This window comes from Cervus elaphus, chromosome X, assembly GCF_910594005.1.
Source record: "Cervus elaphus chromosome X, mCerEla1.1, whole genome shotgun sequence".
NCBI classification, from domain to species: domain Eukaryota; kingdom Metazoa; phylum Chordata; class Mammalia; order Artiodactyla; family Cervidae; genus Cervus; species Cervus elaphus.
Genome location: NC_057848.1, coordinates 32,025,706 through 32,044,395, shown reverse-complemented (window position 1 = coordinate 32,044,395; position 18,690 = coordinate 32,025,706). Strand labels below are relative to the sequence as shown.

General features: G+C 35.1%; 1 protein-coding gene and 1 non-coding gene across 6 annotated transcripts in view; both read right to left on the bottom strand.

The window, feature by feature from the left end:
- The window catches only part of COL4A5 (collagen type IV alpha 5 chain), a 236,308-nt gene that overhangs the window by 72,093 nt on the left and 145,525 nt on the right, over positions 1-18,690 (bottom strand). For all 5 annotated transcript variants that reach the window (XM_043896509.1, XM_043896511.1, XM_043896512.1 and 2 more), the window contains exons 11-21: positions 17,955-17,990; positions 17,734-17,775; positions 17,476-17,568; positions 16,068-16,121; positions 15,915-15,971; positions 15,587-15,631; positions 13,897-13,950; positions 12,339-12,380; positions 10,226-10,358; positions 2,251-2,424; positions 1,876-1,959 (exon numbers count right to left, since the gene is read on the bottom strand). In XM_043896509.1, coding sequence (XP_043752444.1) covers positions 1,876-1,959; positions 2,251-2,424; positions 10,226-10,358; positions 12,339-12,380; positions 13,897-13,950; positions 15,587-15,631; positions 15,915-15,971; positions 16,068-16,121; positions 17,476-17,568; positions 17,734-17,775; positions 17,955-17,990 — 814 coding nt within the window. The remainder of the gene's footprint in view (positions 1-1,875; positions 1,960-2,250; positions 2,425-10,225; positions 10,359-12,338; positions 12,381-13,896; positions 13,951-15,586; positions 15,632-15,914; positions 15,972-16,067; positions 16,122-17,475; positions 17,569-17,733; positions 17,776-17,954; positions 17,991-18,690) is intronic.
- Positions 16,646-16,750, bottom strand: LOC122691026. Its single transcript, XR_006340276.1, has one exon. It is a non-coding gene; the product is annotated as a U6 spliceosomal RNA (small nuclear RNA).

Below are 18,690 nucleotides of genomic sequence, written 5' to 3'. Positions count from 1 at the left end.
TATGCCAGGGAGGAAGGAATAAAAACAGAGCATGGAATTTATTGAAAACCAAGTGAATAAACTGTTTAAAGAATGCAAAAATCAAGTAAAATAAGGACTGAGACAATATTTGAATTGGCAGTGAATAATCCCATGGACAGAGGAGCCTGGTGGGCTATAGCTCATATGGTTGCAAAGAGTTCGACAACATTGAAGCAACTTAACACACACAGGCTACTGGTGACTTTGACAAAAACAGCATCTATGGAGTGATGCGGGTGTGTGTGTGGGGGGCGAGTCCTGATTGGAGTATGCTTAACAGAAAATGATGGGCTTTCCTGATAGTTCAGCTTATAAAGAATCCGCCTGCAATGCAGGAGACCCCAGTTCAATTCCTGGGACAGGAAGATCCACTGGAGAAGGGATAGGCTACCCACTCCAATATTCTTGGGCTTCCCTGGTGGCTCAGCTGGTAAGCAATCTGCCTGCAATGTGGGAGACCTGGGTTCAATCCCTGGGCTGAGAAGATCCTCTGGAGAAGGGAAAGGCTACCCTCTCCAGTATTCTTGCCTGTAGAATTCCAAGGACTATATAGTCCATGGGGTCACAAAGAGTCAGACACGACTGAGTGACTTTCATTTCACTAACAGAAAATGAGAGGAGAGGAGAGTTATCTAGAGACAGTGAGTAGAAAATTCTTGAAGAGTTTTGCTGCAAATGAAAGAATAGGAATAGAGTAGTATCTAGCAGCTGAAGTGAGGTTATGCTAAGATATTTTTAGATGGGTAAACAAATGCATATTTATATACTGCTAGGAATGATCCCGGAGAAGACAATGGCAACCCACTCCAGTACTCTTGCCTGGAAAAATCCCATGGACAGAGGAGCCTGGTGGGCTGCAGTCCATGGGGTCACAAAGAGTTGGACATGACTGAACTACTTCACTTTCACTTTTCACTTTCATGCATTGGAGAAGGAAATGGCAATCCACTCCAGTGTTCTTGCCTGGAGAATCCCAGAGACAGGGGAGCCTGGTGGGCTGCCATCTATGGGGTCGCACAGAGTCAGACACGACTGAAGCGACTTAGCAGCAGCAGCAGGAATGATCCAGTGAAAGGGAAAAATTGATGATATGGGAGAGACAAGAATTTCTCAAATGAATCTTTGAGGGAAACAAGAGGAAATGGAATCTATTGTACAAAGAAGAACTGTTTTAGATAGGAGCAGTAACGATCAGCAGGAGGCAGAATAAATGTGGTAGTGGTGGCAATTTGTGAAAGTTCTCTTGTTATTGCTTCAACTGGTCTGTGGAGGAGGAAGCAAAGTCAGAATCCTAAAATAAGAATAGAAAAGGATGTGTTAGAAGTTTGAAAAGAGAAAACCAGGTGCAGGCTCAGAAGAGGTGGTAATTTGGAATTTGTTGTTGTTCAGTCACTCAGTCGTGCCCGACTCTTAGCAACCCCGTGGACTGCAGCACGCCAGGCTTTCCTGTCCTTCACTATTTCCCAGAATTATTGAATTACCAGGGCTATGTTTTGGTTCCAATGGCAGGAGAGGAGGGCAAAGAAGTAAAAAGTTTATGCATGGGATTGACTACAACGATTGATCATGGAATTTAAGCTGGGTTAAGAGATAAGAAAAGACTTCAAAAGGCTGAGGGATAATAAAGGTTGGCAGGTTTCACTGAGTTTGAAGTAATGTTATTAGTCAGGTTATTAGAGGTAGTGAGCTAGAAAGATAGGATATAGTGGTCAGGAAATCAAAATTTGGAAGTGTTCACTATTGGTAATGTATGGTCTTGGCGTCTGACCATGGGAGTGAGTGGCTGAGGAAGGGCGGAGGATATAGGGAATTTTGCTGATGACTTGAAAGAATGAAGAAATATGGGGTTCAAACCTTTCATTCCTTGTTCTCCTTGGAGTCCTCTATCACCTGGAGATCCTGGAGGGCCAGGAGGGCCTGCTTCACATATCTTATCACCTGAGATAAGATAAAGCAATAATAGCAAGCCAATTGTAAAATATCCAGAAGACTCAACAAAAAGAAAGTCTGATAGGCTAGGAAAAAAAAGATTTATTTTCAGTTGTTTCTACAATATTAATGATAATTTGAATAACAAATTTAAGTATCAAACAATCACCATAAATCAAAAGTAGAAGCAGCAGAAGACTCTCTTAGTTATCAGAAATACAAGAAAGATGCAAACCATCAGATTCACTTATAAATGAAATACAACAACAGAACTTAATAGGAGAAAAGTATATAGCTTACTAGGAGGGATGTGAGGGCCGGGAGGGCCAGGGGGGCCGGGAGGGCCAGGAGCCCCAGGCTGTCCATCAAGTCCAGGAGATCCAGGAATGGAAATTCCAGGTGGACCTTCGTCACCTTTCTGTCCCCTTTCCCCAGGAAAGCCAGGGGGTCCAGGAGGACCTATAACTGCAGGTCCTAAGATAAAAACAAATACTCATTAAAGTGATCAAAATGATCTTATTTTAGACATACTACTTTGGGTCTCAATGAGACATTAAGTAAATGATAAGATCTTCCTTTAATGTATAATATCAGTTATGGTCTTATTTTTTTTATGTATAATACCAGCTATGTTCTTATTTTTTTCTATGAGAATCAACATGTAGAGAAAAGATGGAACGTCCCAATAATGTAAGTACCAGTTTGAATATAAGAAAGAATAAAGTAGTTTTATTACTTTTGGAGGGCTTCCCTGGTGGCTCAAGTGGTAAAAAAAAAAAAAAAAATAATCTGCCCGCAATGTGGGAGACCCAGGTTTGATCCCTGGGTCGGGAAGATCTCCCGGAGAAGGAAATGGCAACCTACTCCAGTATTCTTGCCTGGAGAATCCAATGAACAGAGGAGCCTGGAGGGCCTCAGTCCATGGGGTTGCAAAGAGCTGGACAGGACTGAGCAACTAACACTCACATTACTTTTGGAAACGTACTAGTAACTAACTCTGTACACTTTGACACTATGATTTCTTAATCTCTGAAATACTAGAAAGCCACTGACAGGAGAAGAGGCATCTCAAAGTTCTCAGGTAAACATGGCTCTGTTTCTGGACATTCTTCTGTTCTACTGTCCTTTCCTGCACCACTAACACATTTTTTCATTACTGCAGCTTTATAATATTTTCAAATCTGGCAAGGAAAATATACTCATCTTTGTTCTTTTGAAAACCATCTCCACTACACTTACAAATTTATTCTTCTAAATAAATTTCAGAACCAGCTTATCAGTTACATTTTAAAAAATCACTGGAATTTTGAATGAGATTTTTATTCAATTCTAATTCAATTAAAATGAATTTTAATTTGAATTTAAAGATTAAATTTTGGTAGAATCACCTGTATATAATACTGAATTCCCACATCAAGTAATAATTACTTGATATGTTTTTCCACTTATTTATTAATTTTATATTATTTAATAATTTTTTACAAAGTTATGCAAAGAGATCTTACACATCTTTTGTTAGGTTTATTCATGGGTAAATTTGATTGCTAATGTGAATTTTATTGTTGTTACTATTGTTAACTGAATTTTTCTCCTCTTATAAGTGTAATTATTTTCTTGCTGGCTTAAAGCAAATTACTTAAATTTGCAACTCATATCTCATATTTGGCTACCTTGCAAACATTAAGTTCTGATAATTCATCATTTGATTCTTTTAGGTTCTCTGAATAGATAATCACATGGCTTATGAATAACCAAAATGTGGGGTTTTTTTGTTTTTTGTTTTCCATCCATATACCTCTTTTTTTCTTCCAGACTTAGTGCACTGGCTGGGATCTTTAGTACAAGAACAAATAGCATTGGTGACCCTGGTGACCACTGGTGACCATCTTTATCTTATTCTTGACTTGAATGGGAATACTCCTGATGTTTCACCACAGAGTATATTTCCTGCACAGTCCTGTACTTCCTGTATGAAGTAGACTGCTTCATCAAATTGAGATAGTTCCCTTCCAATCTTAGTTTAAGAATTTTTTTCCTTTTAAAAATAAATAGGTATTAAATTTTGACTGTTTTCTTTTTATCTATTGGCCTATTCCTTTTTAATATGTCAATGTAGTCAATTAAAGTAATGTTGAACCATCCTTGTAATCTTAGGGTAAATACTATTCAGTCACAAATATATTATTTAATATACTTCTGAATTGATAATATTTAAGATTGTTATTCCTACATTCATAAATAATATTGAACTATAGTTACTTTCAGTGTATCTCCTTGGTGGTTTGGTATCAACTGTTAAATTGAATTTCCTTTTAAAAAGAATGTTCTGAAACAGTTTTTAAACTATGAGAATTGCCTGCTCAAGAACTTGGTAAAATTCATTTATACAACTCTATAAACCTACCCGCAAAACCAATACTTTTTCAGGGAGACCTTTAACTTTTCAAAATCTTCTATGGCAATTGATCTACTTAGGTGTCCTACTTTCTCAGGAAAATTTTTATTAAATCATGTTTTCTGTTTCATGAAGAATGTATATTTCATCTAGAATTTCAAAAATATTGACAATTTTATAGTTTTCTTATAATTCAAGAATTTTAATTGTATTTTATGGTATCTTTTTTCCTTTACTGATTTTGAGTATTTTCCTGCCTTTATCTTGATCTTCCTTTATTTTGACCTTTATCAAGTTTTCCATCTGTTTTGTTTATGCTTCTATTTTAAAGTTTTTATTGGCATATAGTTGACTTACAATGTTGTGTTAGTTTCTGGTAAACAGCAAAGTAAATCAGTTATACATAAACATATATCCACTCTTTTTTAGATTCCTTTTCCATATGAGTAGAGTTCCCTGTGCTATACAGTAGGTTCTTACTAGTTATCTGTTTTTATACGTGTGTGTGTGTGTGTGCACACACATGCATGCATGTGCTATGTCTCTCAGTTGTGACCAACTCTTTGAGATGCCATGGACTGTAGCCTGCCAGGTTCCTCTGTCCATATATAGTAGTGTGCATATGTCAATCCCAATCTTCCAATCCCCCCACCCCATATCCATAAGTTTGCTTTCTACATCTGTACTTCTATTTCTGTTTTGTAGATAAGTTCATTTGTACCTTTATTTTTTTTAGATTCCACATATAAGCAGTATCACATGATATCTTTCTCTGTCTGACTTTACTTAGTATGACAATATCTAGGTCCATCCATGTTGCTTCAAATGGCATGTGCTTGTTTTATTTCTTACTATTTTTACAACTTACCTCATTTAAGTTTAGGATCTCTAATTTTGTGATCAATTAAGTGTAAGACTTTTGGCTATATCTAATGAATTTTGATATGAAATTGTTTAGCATTTAGTAGTTCATCATCTCCATTTCTGTATCCTCTTTACCTATAGAGGTATTTACAAATGTGCACTTTAATATGAAAATATTTGATGGTTTTTGTTGTTAATTTCTAATTTCATTTTACTGTGGTCACAGAGTATGGCCTGCATATACTTTTTTTTTTAATTTATTTTTTATTGAAGGATAATTGCTTTACAGAATTTTGCTGTTTTCTGTCAAACCTCAACATTAATCAGCCATAGGTATACATATATCACCTCCCTTTGAACCTCCCCCCCATCTCCCTCCTCATCCCACCCCTCTAGGCTGATACAGAGCCCCTGTTTGAGTTTCCTGAGCCATACAGCAAATTCCTGTTGGCTATCTATTTTACATATGGTAATGTAAGTTTCCATATTACTCTTTCCATACATCTCACCCTCTCCTCCCCTCCCCCATGTCCATAAGTCTATTCTCTATGTCTGTTTCTCCATTGCTGCCCTGTAAATAAATTCTTCAGTACCATTTTTCTAGATTCCATATATGTGTGTTAGGTATTCATCTTTCTCTTTCTGACTCACTTCACTCTGTATAGTAGGTTCTAGGTTCATCCACCTCATTAGAACTGACTCAAATGCATTCCTTTTTATGGCTAAGTAATATTCCATTGTGTATATATACCACAACTTCTTTACCCATTCACCTGTCGATCTAGGACATCTAGGTTGCCTCCAATGTTCTAGCTATTGTAAATAGTGCTGCAATGAACAATGGGATACATGTGTCTCTTTCAGTTTGGGTTTCCTCAGGGTATATGCCCAGGAGTGGAATTGCTGGGTCATCTGGTGGTTTTATTCCTAGTTTTTTCAGGAACCTCCATACTGTCTTCCATAGTGGTTGTATCAATTTACATTCCAACAGTGCAAGAGGGTTCCATTTTCTCCACACCATCTCCAGAATTTATTGTTTGTAGACTTTTTGATGAGGGTCATTCTGACCGGTGTGAGGTTATATCTCATTGTAGTTTTGATTTGCACTTCTCTAATAATGAGTGATGTTGAGCACATTTTCATGTGTTTGTTAGCCATCTATATGTCATCTTTGGAGAAATGTCTGTTTAGGTCTTTTCCCCACTTTCAGATTGGGTTGTTTGTTTTTCTGGTATTGAGTTGTATGAGCTGCTTGTACATTTTGGAAATTAATCCTTTCTCAGTTGTTTCATTTGCTATTATTTTCTCCCATTCTGAGGGTTTTCTTTTCACCTTGCTTATAGTTTCCTTTGCTGTGCAAAAGCTTTTAAGTTTAATCAGGTCCCACTTTTTACTTTTGTTTTTATTTCCATTACTCTAGGAGGTGGGTCATAGAGGATCTTGCTTTGATTTACGTCATCGAGTGTTCTGCCTATGTTTTCCTCTAAGAGTTTTATAGTTTCTGGTCTTATATTTAGGTCTTTAATCCATGTTGAGTTTATCTTTGTGCATGGTATTAGGAAGTGTTCTAATTTCATTCTTTCACATGTAGCTGTCCAGTTTTCCCAGCACCATTTATTGAAGGAGCTGTCTTTGACCCATTGTATATTCTTGCCTCCTTTGTCAAAAATAAGGTACTCATAGGTGCATGGGTTTATTTCTGGGCTTTCTATCTTTTTCCCTTGGCCTATATTTCTGTTTTTGTGCCAGTACCACACTGTCTTGATGACTGTAGCTTTGTGCGCATGCTATGCTGTGTGCTAAGTCACTCAGTCATGTCTGACTCTTTGTGACCCCATGGACTGTAGCCCACCAGGCTCCTCTGTCCATGGGATTCTCCAGGCAAGAAGACTGGAGTGGGCTGCCATTTCCTACTCCAGGGGAGGAAATGCTACCAAAAAGCAAGCTGGTTTAGCAGTTCTAATACAGTATGAAATAGAATTAAATGCAAAAATGCATTAAAACCAGATATTTCATATGGCTAAATAGACAAATTATACCACAATGATATGAAAGTCATGAAACTTACTCATCTAAAAATATAACCTGAAGTCAGGAAGCTTGATTCCTCCAGCTCCATTCTTCTTTCTCAAGACCGCTTTGGCTATTTGTGGTCTTTTGTGTTTCCATATGAATTGTGAAATTTTTTGTTCTAATTCTGTGAAAAATGCCATTGGTAATTTGGTAGGGATTGCATTTGGTACTGTAGTCATTTTCACAATATTGATTCTTCCTACCCAGGAACATGGAATACCCCTCCATCTGTTTATGTCATCTTTGATTTCTTTCATTAGTGTCTTATAATTTTCTGTGTACAGTTTTTCCATCTCCTTAGGTAAGTTTATTCCTAGATTCTTTTTGTTGCAATGGTGAATGGGATTGATTCCTTAATTGCTCTTTCTGATTTTTCATTGTTAGTATATAGAAATGCAAGTGATTTCTGTGTATTGATTTTGTATTCTGCAACTTTGCTAAATTCACTGATTAGCTCTAGCAATTTTCTGACACTATCTTTAGTATTTTCTATGTACAGTATCCTGAATATACTTTTAAAAGATTTTTTTCTGGTCTAATAGAGTCAATTTCTTGACTACACAATTTCAAAGCTACACAACACAAATGCTTCATGTGTGTTTGAAATGAATGTACATTCTCTGCTGCACAAAATTTTTCTCTCTCCCTCAAAAATACAGCTTGATTGTGTTACTCAAATCATTTATATCCATATTTACATTTCACTTCCTTGATATACTGGGGAATTTCCAATTTATCCCTTGTAGTTTATCAGTTTTCACTTTACATATTCAAAGCTATAATTTTAGATGAGTAACTTTCATGACTTTTATACCACTGTGGTATAATTTGTCTATTTATCCATATGAAATATCTGTTTGTAATGCATTTTTGCATTTAATTCTATTTCATACTATATTAGAATTGCTAAACCAGCTTTCTTTTTGGTAGTATTTGCTTAACATTTTCTCATTGCTTAATTTTCATATTTTCTACATTCTTTTACTTTAGATATGTCTACTGTGCACAGCATATAGACTTTGTTCCAATTTTATTTTAGCTTTTGTTTATTAATCAGTGTTTAGTCCTTTTACATTTATTGAAGTTACTGATTTGTTTTTAACTTCTTCTTGTCAGTTTATGTTTTTCTATTTATTCAGGTTTATCTGTGTCTGTTTTGTCCCAAACCTTACCTGTATTACATAGGTCAATTTTTGGTCATCTTCTTTCTTCAACAAGTAAGTAATATATATTATTTTAATTCTTTTCTAAAATATATATTATTTTAATTCTTTACTATTAAAATATTTAACCTAGGGACTAAAATCTGTATTTTTTGAAAAACTTATATAGTTAATAGTATTTATATTCTCTCCCTCTAACAAGACAATAAACCATATAATTTCACTTCCCCATTCTCTCTGTACCTCTATATTCTATGTTAGTAGTATGTACAATTATACTTCCATATTGTTACTTAAAATATTTATGTTATTTTTTATGATCAATATTTATTTAGACTTAAAATACTTTATTAATATCTTTCTTAACCATTGTTTCTTCTATGTTAGTCACCCCCACTCCCAACTTCATCCTGAATTCATTTCCTCCTTCTTGGAGTAAAAGCTCCAGTAACTATTTCAGAGATCTGGAGGTCCTCATATTCATCCTAGGGTGACAGTTTGATGTAATATAGGATCTCAAATTCATAGTTATTTTTCCTCATTACTTTGAAAATGTGCCCCATTATCTCCATCTGACTCTCACTGCTTTGTAAGTGATCTGCTTTGGGTCTCAGACAGTTTTTAAGAACTTCTTTTTATCCTTAAATTCTAAAATGTCCTTACAGTGTGTTTAGGTATGGATTTTGTATTAATTTTGTATTATTATTATTACTTTTGCTTTGTAATTCATAACCTTTTTTACAGGGAAATATGCCTTTTTTAAATAGCTAGAAGTTTTAACCATTAATTTTTCAAATATGCTTCTTGTCCTATTCTCTCTTTGAACTCCATGTTGGATTTTGGGACATCTAGGTTTATCCTCTGTGTGTCTTACATTTTATTTCATACTATCTAACACTTTAAATTTTTTGCTCTATCCTTGGAGAATTCCTTATCTGAATTTTCCATACACAGTATGTCTTTGGTCCACTATCTTGAAGATAGAAATCCAAAGGGTATACTTCAAGCAAAAGGGGACCCACAACTTATTCTCTTTCTTCTTGGCAGAAACACTGAGCATCACTCATCTCATCATGTTAACATTTCATTAGGCAAATATTTTTGATAGAAAAGTAACCATAATTTATTAAATACCTACGTGTGACAGATACTGTACAAGATTTTTTTTTTCAAATTTTACATGAGAGGTATACTATCACCTCATTTCAGAGAACATCCAAATAAACATGCTAAACAAGGGCACTGCTCAATTAGCGGCCAAATTAGAAGTGCTCTACTCTACTGTGTATCTTCAATAAGGAAGTGATATAAAATTAGTACTGAGCTCCAAGGTTTTACTGCATAGCAAAATCACCATGGGGATTTCTAGGTAGATGTTTCTGGAATTCTAAGTGGATAGTGCTGTTTACTACATAAAAATACAGTAAATCTTACCTAACTAGGCATCATTAGCACAATGTTTCCTACCATAACAGCATGAAAGGTATAATGATTAATATTTGGGTCACAGTAATGTTTGGTGTAATTTATTAATAACAAAAGAAAAAATGGTATTTTTTATGGTAAGACGACACTATTAAAGTAATTCTGATTTTTTTTAAAGTATACATGAGGAACTTGGAAAGGTTATAGTAAGAGCTGAGGAGTTCCTGTCAATTAAAAAATACTTATGTGTTCTAGTGCCATGCTCACCCTGGAACTAGTATGATAATACTGTATACATGGATTAGTAAAGATACTATAAACACAAGGGTATTAAGTACAGTACAGTCTCATTTACCTGGAGGTCCAGGAAGGCCTGGTGGACCTTGAATTCCAGGAAATCCTCGATCTCCTTTATCTCCAGGCAAGCCAGGTAACCCAATGTTTCCTTTTTCTCCTACAGTTACACCAGTCCCAGGCCTAGGTATTACCTTTATTATGAAAGAAAAAATAAAGGAATTCAAAGAGGAAGAGACTTGTTTTTCTGAAAATAACCTGGTAGGTCCATATGATTACAATGCATCATTTTCACAAAGTGTTCAGATGCAAAATCATTAAGACGACCTTACATAGATTGTGAGCAGCATGCTTCAACAGATTAGAAAATGTTCAATGTCAGTATCAATATTACCATCCACTTTAGCCCCAGGCTTACAGAGTTAGAATTATGTTTGATGTCTCTTATCATTCAAATTCAATTCATTCCAATCACCTAAGCCTGATAATTCTTTGTTAAACAAGTCTCTCCAATTTGTTCCCTTCTTTCCTGTGACAGCTTCTATTCTTACCTCATACTTGGACTAACAGAAACAACTCTGAGCTTTTCCCTTTAAATCCAAATCTATTACTAGGATACACTTCCTCAAAAAGCAATTTTTCGGTGTTACGCTTCCTGTTAGAGCACTCATAATTGCTCATTACTTCTTATTATATTTCATGTTACTTTATAGCTTGGACTCTAAACATACTTCTCACTCCCAATACCTCTCTCATCTGTTTCATGTCCTGATAGTTCTAGCAATGACTTTTTAGGAGAGTGAAGTCTGATTGTAACCACTTCATGCATCTTGCACATTCCTGCTTTTTCCTTTGAATATGCCATTCTAAATATCTATAATGCCTTCCCATAATCCTTCTCTTTGTCAACTCATATTTCTTTCTTCTTAAAAAGCAAAAGAAAAGTCATTCTTCCAGGAGGGCTTTATTAATTAAAATTAACTAGCCCTTTCTATCTTCTTAGAACCTCATGCCTAAAGAATTTTATATTAAATAATCTAATATAAAGAGGTTAACTTCATAGAGTTATAAAGGTAAAGTAAGCTTTAGATTTAAGCAACTATCAGTCTGAGATAGAAATTATCACCTACTGGCAATATTCATCCTGGCTCTTTTGGATATAAGAAATATTCAGACAAATGGACATTTGTGGGACCTAGAATTTGGATGGTAGTTCATAGGGGAGCTATTGAACAGGATACACTCTCAAAATTTCCATTTCTTCTGATGCTCATCAAAATTCTATCATCTCATTTTTTAGAAAAATTATTTGTTAGAAAAGTAAAATTCTGATTTGAAAATGAAAGCAAATAAAAATTGTCTTAAGATCTTCTTTAAATATAATACATTCTCATCATTGGATTTGGTAAAGTACCAAGTATCAATATCTGAGACTCACTATGGACAAAAATAATTAAATAAACATTATTCAAATGTCTTATCATATAGGGTTTATGGCACTTGCCCCTTTGCAACTGAAGTCTAAAGCCAGGAGTCTTAGAAAATTTCAATGAAAGGAAAATCGATATGTCAACTGCAACAGAGATATTTTATTTTTAATAAGAATGAAAACATATGTGACTGGGATTTCATGATGAATACAGATATGACAGAAAAGTTGTAAACCCCTTAAGTATTCTTTTATAGAGCAGTTTCCTACATTTGTTATGAAGAACCCCTAGAAAGCACACACTCTGGGAAGAAAGAGGTGTGAATCAGACAATTACAAATTGAGAAAATCTATTAAGACCAAATCCATCTTTCTTCTGAGCCCTGCAGGGGAAAGGACCAATCCCTAGTTCCCCAACAGTTTCTTTTTTTGAACCTTTGTAAGCAACACTTGCACCACCTGCTGGTTACTTGAGAAATGATTTGGCAATCATTATGCAAAAAACCTAATACCATAATTTTGGAGCTTTATTATGGAGAAATAATACACAGGCAGACCAATACAAACACTTTGAGGTCAACCTCACTGAAGTTTTACATGTAAAGACTTTTAAGACAGGAGAAGTTGATAAAGACTTGGAATTTTGGGTTCTATGAGGAAAATGTATGGAGTATATAATTAAGACGCAAAATTTTAAATGCAGTAATAAATTTAATAAATAAAAACTGAAAGAAAAAAAACTTACAAGTCCAGGAGGCCCAGGTGGGCCAGTGTCACCTTTTTGACCCTATTCAACACAATTATACAATAGATTAGTAAAAATCACATGAAAATATCAATTTCCTCAAAAATATAACTGATAATTAAGATTCATAAAGACCCAGAGATCCATAATAAAAAAATCTCAAAGAGAAATACAAAATGAGTTAATAAAACATTACTTTGCTAAGCTTAGGAAAACCTGTGCTGTTATGTCAGATTTACAAGCTATATGATGCTGACCAAATCAATTAACTTCTTTGCCTTATATATAGACCAGACTTCTAAGGTATTTCTAGCTGTAACATAGAGAACACACTGAATTAAAAAATTGGTATTTCTAGAATCAGCTAAAATCTTTACCCCTTTCTTACATTTAGCCATGTCTTTTTCAAAAAACTTGTCAGGGGCATAAATTTAGTGTCATTTCCATTAGTGACAGATATTTTAAGGCTGATGAAGTTAACTATCACCAGGAACAGCTAATAAATCATAAATGGTTTGTGACTTTGCTCTTAGAATCTACTGAAAGACAAACTCAGACAAAACTGTTACCCGTAACCAGTAGCTACAACAGGTGAAGATCACAGTATTCAACTGCTATCCCACTGGCCACGACCCAAGAATAGGCGGACCTCTCACACCTCTACTTTCATTCGAGATTTATTCATAGAAACCTTCCATCTATCTATAAGCTTCTTTTAGTTCAAGGAGATACTCTGTCCTATAACTTCACATACAACTAGAAAAACAAAAGTTTATTCTTTGAGTATTTATTATCTTCCTTTATTCTAGTTGTGCCTCTTAAACCAGTCTAGAACTTGGATCTAGTTTAGAGATAAAATCACCATTAAAACATGTACCCTCTGGGTACATTCAAGTTTCTAACATGTTCCTGTCCCTGCAAAACAAAGCTTTTCATAGAAAGCAATTAAAAACCAGAGAGATTGGAAAAATGGATGTTTTGTGATCTGCTATAAATATGGGAATTGTGGGCTTCATACATTTTTTTCAAAGTCACTTTTAAAATAGGGAACTAAACAAATGACCTCAGTCAGGCTGCATGGCCAAATGAAAAAACAACAGCCAACAACAACAAAAAAAACAACAAGGAATTAGTCACGAGCTTCCAGAGAATCTCATTGCCTAGAGAATGGAAATGTCTAGTGGCAACATTCTAAATTCACAGCTATAAACCTTTTCTAGTATGAGGACCTCACTAAAATAGTGCTGAATCCTCTTTCTGGAGAACAAAAGTTTTGCCGATACATGCTCAAAGTAAAGGCATCAGCTTTTAACAATGGAAATGCTAAAGTTAAACAATTCTCCATGTATTTCTATCACATGGACTGTGATTTAGGAGAGTGAATGAAAATTTAGGGAATTGGTATAAGAGAAAAGGGAATAACATCAAAAGATGGATAAAGAAGGTATAGTTTGAATACAAAAGCTAGTTACTTAGAATTTTTTCATTTATAACTGGGATGAAAAGAACTGTGCTAACCAGAATAAAAGCAGTTCCTTCGACGTTTGAAAATTCTTACCTTTTCTCCATCTCTTCCTGGCTCACCAGGGAAACCAGGATCACCAGGCAAACCCTTTAAAAACACAGAAGACACTGACATCAGCAAAAATGGTGGAGTAAGAACCTCCAAAGCTTCTCTCCTCCATAAAAGCACCAAGACATTGACAAAAATGGTCAATCTTTTTAGAACTCTAGAAATTAAGCAAGGGTTTGCAGCAATCCAGGAAATGTATTTTTTGGGGAAAAAGAGACTAAATCTTGGTAAGAACAAAGTGGTTTGTGGCTCTATTCCCATCACCCTTCCTCAGTTCCACAGCAGCCTTGAAAACCAACAGCTCACAATCAAGGTAAAGACCAGCAGCATAGCAGCAACTGGAAGGAAAAGAACCAGCTTCTTCAAAGCCCCATCCCCACAGAATTGTCATTTCTGGTGGTTCCCAGAATATCCCATTACTTGACCTAATTTTACTTCTCCCAGTGCAAACAGAGAAAAGCCTTTTCCCTAGGGATATCTGTCAAAAACAGAGGCAATATTGAACATCATGATTGCATAAATCATTGTTTCAAAAGAAGACAGGAACTGAGGTCCTGAATTGGAATCCCCCACTCTGGAGAAGAGAAAGGCTACCCGCTCCAGTATTCTGGCCCAGAGAATTCCATGGACAGTGTAGTCCATGGGGTTGCAAAGAGCTGGACACAACTGAGTGACTTTCACTTTCACTTATGCCAGTTTATATGTCTAAGCCATTGGTGAAGCTACAGTTTGTAAGTTGAGGACTGCCTGTTTAGCAAAATTATTTAGAAATCAATTTATCTGATTCTATTGAATATTTACAACTTTCAGTCTTATTAAGAATGCTCCCTTTCCTGCAGAGTAGTCTCCAAATTTCATCAAATTTTCTATCTGTCCTTGAAAACATCTTTTAACATCTATGGTGGATACTCCTGATACTAAGGCTGCCTGAAATAATGTTCCTGGACTTCCATATTTTTACTTGCCTCTTTTTGGGTAATAATTAGAATTATATGTCAAAACTTTAACTGGAAAAAAGAAAACTTATGTTCACACAAAACAGAGTACGTGAAGGTTTTTAGCAGTTTATTCATGATGGTCAAAACCAGAAACAACCAAAATACCCTTCAATGAGTAAATGTATAAACCTTGGTACTCCATATAGTCATATACTGGTTAGGAATTAAAAGTGAATGAACTACTGATATACAATACAGTGTGTTATACTATGTGAAAGAATTCTGATTCAAAAAGCTGTATACACTATGACTCCATTTTTATGACACTCTGGAGTCAGCAACATTACAGAGATGGAGAACAGATCAGTTGCTTCAATGGACACTGGGTGAGGGGGGGGGAGGGAATAACTATGAAAGATCATGAGAGAACTTTTGAGAGAGATGGAACTGTTTTTTATTATGGAGATTGTTACACAACTTACGTGTTTGTCAAAACACACAGAACTGTGCACCAAAATGGTTCATTTTATTGTATACAAATTATATCTCAATAAATCTGACTTAAAAATCTGTCTTGAAAAACATAAAAATTTCAAACTCATATTTAAAAGAGATGGAAAGGATAATTTCAATTCATTTAAACTATTTTCAAACCCAAGCCTCTTTGCCATCCTGCTTCTTTACCAACATGTACAAATGTTGCCATTTGGAAGGGAGGGTGGATTTTAAATACTCACTGGAATTCCTGGTTGGCCATTCTCTCCATCTTTGCCTGGTTTACCCTATTTAGGATTCAAGGAAATGTGATAATATAAATTTGTTATTTAGAAATATAAGGTCAAAGGATATAACAAGCTTTCTTCCAGCCTGGGACTCTCTTCAGTAGACTTTCTGGACTTTAATGTTATAATAAATAAATAAATATGTCATTCATGCCATTTTGAGGGAATGAAGGCAGGATTTAAGAGGAAAAAATAAAATTATACACATGCACAGTGCATGAGTACATGCGCAAAGACATGTTTAAAATTTTTTGCAAAGAATATTAGAAGCCATAACACTTACTCTTTTGCCAGGCTCTCCTTGCTCACCCTTCTCACCTTTCACACCACCTGGAGGACCCTATACACACAAAAGTAATTTTACATTGGTTCATGGAGTACTATGTGAGATTATCGATTTACATTAAATGATGCTAAAGAATTTTAGGTTACTTACTGGAGGACCACGTATCCCTGGGAGTCCAGGAGGCCCTCGGTCACCAGGAAGTCCCTATGCAGTGGTAGGGAAAAGGAAAGCAATATTAAAACTATTAGTACTGTTAGGAACAATTTTAACTAGCTGAACTACAGACTCATGTACTATAACCAAAGATATTTCAAATTCAAAGTTGAAATCTACTAGGCAAAAAAAAATCTAGAGCCATCTTTGCTTATTTCAGTTAATTTTTAGTGTATGTACAAGCCAAGTTTTGAAGTAAAGAGCAAGAAAGCACTTCAAATTAAAGTATTAATGATTTTTATTCTTATAAAATATTTTGTAATAATATAATGTTATCTCCTCATCTACTCTAGTGCATGTATGCCAAGTCACTTCAGTCATGTCCAACTCTTTGCGACCCCATGGACTGTAGCCTGCCAGGCTCCTCTGTTCATGGGATTCTCCAGGTATGAATACTGGAGTGGATTGCCAAGGGCATCTTCCTGACCCAGGGATCAAGTCAGGATCTCTTACACCTCCTATATTAGCAGGCAAGTTCTTTACCACTAGTGCCACCTGGGAAGGCCTCCCCCTGCCAAAATATGGAATATTTCACGAAATTGCAGGACATCCTTATGTAGGGGCCATGCTAATCTTCTCTGTATCATTCCAATTTTAGTGCATGTGCTACCAAAGAGAAGTAATTTATCAGTAATACCATCTTTCTCCCTGAATATCAGTGAAATGTAGAGAACGTGGTCATCTAAAACAGTGACAATCTATCTTACAATGACTTAATTTTGTACATAAAGGCATTATTCATAATAGACAAAAATGGGAAAAAAGTCGTGTCCATCAACTGATGAATTAATAAACAAAAATGGGGAATACACATGCAAAGGACTATTAACTCAGCCATAAAAAGGAACAAAATACTAATACACACTACAACATAGATGAACTTGAAAAGATTATAATAAAAAAAAGAAACTAGATAATATCATGTATGATTCCATTTATATAAAATGTCCAAAAATAGGCAAATCTTTGGAGCCAAGAATTAAATCAGTGGTTTAATATAATTAAAATTTCAGGATTTGAAAGTTTAGGGAAAAATATTAAGTGATAACTAATAGGTGTGGGGTTTTGTTCAGGGAGTTCATGAAAATGTTCTAAAATCAGATTGTAGTGATTGTTTGACTATCATGTGAATGTATTAAATAAATGTAATTGTACACTTTAAATGGGTGAATTTTACAGTATATAGAGTATATCTCAGTCAAGATATTTTAAAATTTTAATTATTTCTAATCCTTGTTCTTTCAAAAAGACTATCACAAATAACCTTATTCCAGCTTGTAATGCATTTTAATGGAATGCCACTTTCATAGCAAGATATTCATTGATTTCCTCCCTACATACTCACCTGATCTCCTTTCTGAAACTCTACATCGATTGGTCTTTTTTGTTCACTGATCTGCCCAGGTGGCCCAGGGGGGCCCTGAAGACCTTGCTCACCCTGTTTGCAAGATAAAATAAGTAAAGTAATATCTCACAGTTTAAACAGACAATAATATAATATAACATGCAAGCTAATTTAGTTGAAAGAAGCAAAAAGACAAGTTCAAATGACTGTGAAAGAAAAAAACTGAGGGTTGAATAATCAACTTTTTTCTCTACTCACCTTCTCACCCTTGGGTCCCTGGAAATTTAAGCCCATATTCCCCTGAAGAGAGAGATTTGAATTTAAAACCTCATTGATTATGGCAGAAACCAACACACCATTGTAAAGCAATTTTCCTCCAATTAAAAAATAAACAAATTAAATAAAAAACCTCACTGACAATAACAACAACAAAAAAAAAATCCACACCAAATAAAAGATGTTAAAAGGAAGAAAATTACCTTTGGTCCTGGAAGTCCTGGTGGGCCAGGAGGGCCCTAAGAGTGAAAGACACAGAAAAAGGAAAAAAAAGTTATATTAATGAGTATATCAAAAATAAGTTGGTTTCATAGAAGTAAGGACTGAAAAAAGTCCTTTAAAATAATATTTCCTGAGGTTTTTTTCTCATTGTTTTCTCGTCAGAGACACATATTTAAATTGATTTTAAAAAACTAGATGATAGCGGTGACTTCTCTTGACAGGCTACAAATGGGTGAGGAAAGAAATGCAAGGATGGGTAGAGGCCGTGGGGTAGCACTCATGCCAAAAATCAATACAAAAATTAATCTCAACAAATATCAAACTTATCATATCAGAATTATGGGTTAAACTTAGGTACCATTAGACAATTAACTGTCCAGTTCTAAAAGGCATGTGCTTACTTCTTTAATGCAATTTGATTTTATATGATATTTGTATATTTGAGAATGTTTTAAGGTTTGAAAAGTTAAACTGGCATTTGTCTGTCCAGGGATATCACCTCCTGATGTCAACTGATCTATTTATTCACATATTACACCTTGGTAGCATTTCTAAGACGTTGAATCAAGGTTAATTGTAGGGACATTAAGAACAGAGTCAATGTGTTATGTGGTCACAAGAATTAAGGAAATTCAAGGTGTAACAATACACCTAGGGTCGGCCAAGGTTGTAATAGAGTTCGGAAAAAGTATCATGCTCCAAAATCTCATGTTTTGC